Source organism: Episyrphus balteatus, chromosome 1 (genome assembly GCF_945859705.1).
Source record: "Episyrphus balteatus chromosome 1, idEpiBalt1.1, whole genome shotgun sequence".
Taxonomy (NCBI): Eukaryota; Metazoa; Arthropoda; class Insecta; order Diptera; family Syrphidae; genus Episyrphus; species Episyrphus balteatus.
Window position 1 is genome coordinate 138,077,583 of NC_079134.1, and position 6,136 is coordinate 138,083,718.

General features: G+C 36.6%; 2 protein-coding genes across 2 annotated transcripts; both read right to left on the reverse strand.

Moving 5' to 3' along the window:
* Positions 1–176: 176 nt before the first annotated feature.
* LOC129906621 (transcription factor grauzone-like) lies at positions 177–4,278 on the reverse strand. The gene is made up of 7 exons (XM_055982436.1): positions 4,080–4,278; positions 3,798–3,999; positions 3,697–3,738; positions 1,194–1,854; positions 932–1,135; positions 502–871; positions 177–441 (listed from the first exon to the last, which is right to left on the reverse strand). Exons 1-7 carry the CDS (start codon positions 4,176–4,178, stop codon positions 274–276), a joined length of 1,746 nt encoding a protein of 581 aa, XP_055838411.1. The 5' UTR covers positions 4,179–4,278; the 3' UTR covers positions 177–273.
* A 393-nt stretch (positions 4,279–4,671) lies between these two features.
* On the reverse strand, positions 4,672–5,526 carry LOC129911030 (uncharacterized). The gene has a single exon (XM_055988671.1). It carries the CDS (start codon positions 5,524–5,526, stop codon positions 4,672–4,674), a length of 855 nt encoding a protein of 284 aa, XP_055844646.1.
* Between the last annotated feature and the right edge of the window lie 610 nt (positions 5,527–6,136).

Sequence of the window (6,136 nt, forward strand, 5' to 3'; positions counted from 1 at the left end):
AGCATTTTTCATAGTCTTCCTGAGCCAAACCTAGATAAATCAGCAATTGTAAATACCAGAGATGGTAAACTTTTGGGTCGGTTGTACTATTCTGTTTCGCCAGTTCAGAACTGGTTCAGGCAAAACGTTAATTATTTCTACTAAAAAAACGAAACCATTTTCACAATGAAAAACTGTTTAACTTTTAACATAAAACTACGTATGTAGATATTAAATGGAATATACATTATACAATAATATAAAACTAAACACAAACTCTTTCATTGACATTCTTTATGTTACTTCAGTTTTCATTTCTTTTTTAGGATAACGCCTATTTGCTTCCCATTCTTCTCGATGCTTTTTCTTGCGATGCGAGTGCATATTCGCTTTCGAATTGAATGTCTTTGGACAGTGTGGACATGTGTAAAGTACCTCCCCGGTATGTGTTGTCATGTGTTCCTGAAAAGTAAAATTTATAAATATACTCTATTTCAAAATACGACAATATTTCTTTCATACTTTTAAATTAACTGCCTTTTTAAATGATTTATCACAATATGTACAATGGAACTTTGGCGATAAATCATGCACATATCTCTTGTGACTTTGAAGAGCACTTTTCGTTGGTGCTATCTTGCCACAAGCATTGCAGGTGTATGTTTTACCATCATGTTTGTACATGTGTTTTCGAAGACTATTTTTATCCTTCAACCATGAACCACATAGCGTACATTGCACTTGAGGCTGAACAATGCCCTCATGCTCTTCCATGTGACGATCGAAATTGGCATTTCCTCGAATAAGTTTGGCGCAGATTTCACACATTTTGTCATACATTGTGGAATGTATTTGATTAATATGTTTGGTTAAAGTAGAATTTGTGGGAAATCTGAAAAAAAAATAAGGAATCTTAAATGCACGATATACTGAATTAAGACTACAATCTTACCCTTTTCCACATTCAGCACAAAAGAAGGTACATTCATCCTGGGGCACATGTTTAACAGAATGATGATCCAAGAGATACTGTTTGGCATATTTTTTGGGACAATAAGGACATTTAAATGTTTTTTCTTCATCAGTTTGATGGAACAAAAGATCATGATTTCGTAAACACATTCTATCAGCCAAAATCTTTCCACATTTTGTACATCTACAAATTACAAAGTTTGTTAAGAAAATTTATTTCAAATAATTGATAATAAAATTACTTAAAATGTTCTGGATTGTTATGAACATTAATATGATCCACAACTAGGCCACGTTTAAATAGTCGCTTATTGCAACAAACAGCATAGCCACGACGTTTATGGACGGCTCGAAAATGTCGTTTCAATTCAGCAAAGTCAATAAGCCTAACCTGACACATGTTACACGATAGATTCATGTTTTTCTGAATAATTTCATCAAATTCTTTGGCAGTTTGCAACATTTTTTTACATTGCTCGGATCTGGGTCTTTTCTCTTTTGGTGGACCTTGGTCGCTTTTTCTTGGTCGACCTCTTTTTTTCTTTCCATCTGGCTCAGGTGTTATGTTGTTCAAATCAGAAATGTCTTCTTTTGATTCGATTGATTCTTGCTTTGGGATTGTTAGTTCTCCATCAGGAGTTTCAACTTCCTTATTCGAAATATCAACTTCTCTCTTTTTAGGTCGTCCACGTTTCTTTTTTACAGGCTCCATTCCGGGAATATCATCGCATTGATAGTTTTGAATCGCTGATCGTCGAGTGAGTCTTCTTTTTGGAACATTTTCATTTGTTTCAGGAGCACAAGTTGGCGATGTGGATTCTAGTGTTTGTTCATTGGGCACTTCAACTGAAGAAATTTCTACATTCGGGCAGTACAATGCTTCATCATTGTCACGACAATCATCTAAAATTGATGTTTTATTTAAAACTTTCGAATGAAACAAATAACCATATAAAACAATTGGAATGAGATCTTCAAATTGTTTACAATAATAGTGAGGCGGCTTAGCATCTAAATCGTGTACTTTGTGATAAAAGCATGAAATTTATATCATTGGAAGTACTCAATATAAAAGTTATTTTGAGATATTGGGCCACCTTGTATTCCATCCAGAAGGGTAGATACAAGAGCATAGTATAGCTAATCAAACATTTTTATTATAATAATACATGATTTCGAGGTAATTTTTAACGCCCGATCGAATAAAGTCAATACTAAAATATCTGGACTGTCATGTAAAAACTTATTGCACTTTTTATAAATAGTTATATACTTAAAGAACAAGAGCCAAAACATTACCAAGTACTCCTTGAAAATAAGTGGAATTTTGTATGCACGTTTACTATACCATATAAAAAATAATAAAATATGCTCATCAAAATATTTCGGGTTAAAGGGTGTTTTTTTAGTGAGAAAAACACATTTGAAATGGTACCATTGCAGCACATGGAAAATGTTTGCATTTTTTTGAACCGCATATATATTTTATACATCGTATGAGAATCAAAAATAATCAAAAAATGTATTAATGTGTATTTATATATATAAAAAAAAAAAAGATAAAATGTTTAAAGAAACAGTGTTGATAGACATAATCTGAACGCAGCTTAACCAATACAACATCAGATACTGCTGCAAAATTAGAAAAGAGGCCATTAAAGAAAAACGAAAAGATAATTGGGCAAACGCAAGGCTTGAGTTCTCGAGAGCCTTTTTGCGAAGATTGCCCTACAGAAATGAGGATTCACTATATTGAATCACCCACTCTTAAAATCAAATTTGGTCCTTGAAAGAAAGAAATTTATATAAAAATGCTTCTACAGTTTTGCTTCTAAAATTTTTGGCTTTAACATTTTGCAATATGTACTGTTCATAAGAAAACTATTGAAATCAGTGGGCATTAGGATTTGGAATTTGAATCCGAATATCTTCTAAATGGGTAAAGCAATCAATTTGATGCCCTACAAGAATACATCTTGCTTATTTGATAATAATGACTTTTCATTGAATTAGAAAATTTTGAAAAGTACAAAAATTATGTTATATTTTTTTTAACTTTGACCTCGAATATCTTTCAAATGGTTAGATTAATAAAAAAGTTTTCAAGGCCTTTTTTATCTGTTTCTACAAGAATATGTCTTGCCCGTTTGATTATTATAATTTTTCAATTTGTTACAAAATTAATAACAAAAAAAAACAATTTTTTAAGATTTTCTCAAACCTTGGACCTCAAATATATTTTAAACGGTTAGATGAACGAAGTACCGTTAGTGTCAGTCCTAATATAATATTCAACTCAAAATGGCACACCAACTGTTTTCAATACTTTTTTAATGGTCTAAGAGCCCACAGCGAATTTTTGGAGTGAAAATATAACCAAAAAAATGTGAGTATGCAGTTTTTTTTAGCCTTATTGCGTTCTTAAAACGAATTCAAAAGTCTGGCAGGGGAAAAGATGGATCAAATAATTATAAGGGAATTTCTGTTGGAAGTCTGGGATGGAACTCAGCCATCACTCAAGTAGAAATTTTCCTTAAGTATAAACGCTCAAATTTAAGCAAGACAGACGGTTATTAATTGGTATATAAGGCTTGCTCAAATGTTCACCTCAAACAATATCTAATTAAGAAATTGAGTGACCTTATGAATTTCTCTCCTCTTAATTGATTTCAAAATGAAGACAAATGAGAGCCATATCAACATTTAATGATAATTATACGAAAGTTCTTACTGCAAGTAACTTACCATCAGATTCTTCCTCTAGATCTTTCTTAAAATGATCCAAATCTAAAGAAAAATTGATTTCGTAATTTTATTGTTGTTTATTTAGAATCCCAAAAACTTACTATTTGGCGCAGTACTTGAAGTTTCCAGAGCAAACTGCGACCACTCATTATCCGACAACTTATTATTTTCTTTTGATTCCGATAAAGAAGCATTAAGAGTTTTTTGAGCTTGCTCTACTTCTAGACAAAAATTTTGAAAATTATCCAATTGGTGCCAACAACGAGCGCATATCTCTTTCGAAACCGGATCATCTGGGGATAGCTGAGGAAAATTACACAAAACAAAAAAATGTACAACAGCACAAAAATGTGAGAAGGTTCAGAGAAGGCAGAGATTATTACCTGCAACTGAAGAAACTTTGTTATATATTGTTGGATTTTTTCCTCACTAAATATAGCAATACTTTCTTCGGCATCAATTAAACATAAGCGACACACCATTATGAATATAAATTTAAAAGAAAAACAATAAAATATAAAAAATATTATTCTGCAGACCAACCAGAAGAAAGTTGTTTATAAAAACCAATACAAAAAATGTTTGGCGAAATGTCATTTGACCTTTGGTATAAAAATTCACCTTTTTACTGAACATTGAGATGGGCTTCGCAAAAAAGCCAAGTGTATTGGGAAGTTCGAACATTTGTCCTTGTCTTCTCTTTCTTTTTACAGTTACCATTTTGACGTTTTAGGCCGTGTGTGAATTGCGTTAAGCCAGAACTATAATTGGCGGATGGAGTCGGAAGCTACTGTCAATTGTTGTTGTTTTCCATAAGTTTTCATCCGACGAGTGCGCTCGCAACCGCACTCGACGGATGAAAACTTGTGGAAAACAACAACAATTGACAGTAGCATCCGACTCCATCCGCCAATTATAGTTCTGGCTTTTAACCTAGTATTCATCATTGGGCACGTTCAAAGAGATAACATAAAGTTATCGGATAGCTTTTTGTTGTTGGAAACAATGTACAAAATTAGCAAATGTCTCGAGAGAAATCGAGACATTTAGCGCGAGACATTTCCCGTGAGACATTTCTCGCGAGACATTTCCCACAAGATATTTCCCGTAAGACATTTCTCGCAAGACATTTCCCGCGAGACATTTCCCGCGAGACATTTCCCGTAAGACATTTCCCGTGAGACATTTCCCATGAGACATTTCCCGCGAGACATTTCCCGCGAGACATTTCCCGCGGGACATTTCCCGCGAGACATTTCCCGCGGGACATTTCTCACGAGACATTTCCCGCGACACATTTCCCTCGAGATATTTCCCAGGAGACATTTCCCGCGAGACTTTTCCCGCGAGACATTTCTCGTGAGACATTTCTCGCGAGACATTTCCCGCGAGACATTTCCCGTAAGACATTTCCCGTGAGACATTTCCCGCGGGACATTTCCCGCGAGACATTTCCCGTAACACATTTCCCGTGAGACATTTCCCGTAAGACATTTCCCGTGAGACATTTCTCGCGAGACATTTCCCGCGAGACATTTCCCGCGAGACATTTCCCGCGTGACATTTCCCGCGACACATTTCCCTCGAGATATTTCCCGTGAGACATTTCTCGCGAGACATTTCCCACGAGATATTTCCCGTAAGACATTTCTTGCAAGACATTTCCCACGAGACATTTCCCTTGAGACATTTCCCAGGAGACATTTCCCGCGAGACTTTTCCCGCGAGACATTTCTCATGAGACATTTCTCGCGAGACATTTCCCACGAGACATTTCCCGTGAGACATTTCCCGCGAGACATTTCCCGCTGGACATTTCTCACGAGACATTTCCCGCTACACATTTCCCTCGAGATATTTCCCGTCAGACATTTCTCGCGAGAAATTTCCCGCGAGACATTTCCCGTGAGACATTTCTCTCGAGACATTTCCCACGAGACATTTCCCACGAGACATTTCCCGCGACACATTTCTCGCGAGACATTTCCCGCGAGACATTTCCCGTGAGACATTTCTGGCGAGACATTTACCGTGAGACATTTCTCGCGAGACATTTCCCGTGTGACCTTTCCCGTGAGACATTTCTGGCGAGACATTTACCGTGAGACATTTCCCGTGAGACATTTCTCGCGAGACATTTCCCGCGAGACATTTCCCGTGAGACATTTCTCGCGAGACATTTCCCGCGAGACATTTCCGTGAGACATTTCCCGGGAGACATTTCCCGCGAGACATTTCTCGTGAGACATTTCCCGTGAGACATTTCCCGTAAGGCATTTCTCGCGAGACATTTCCCGCGAGACATTTCCCGTGAGACATTTCTCGCGAGACATTTCCCGCGAGACATTTCTCGCGAGACATTTCCCGCGAGACATTTCCCGTGAGACATTTCTGGCGAGACATTTACCGTGAGACATTTCCCGTGAGACATTTCTCGCGA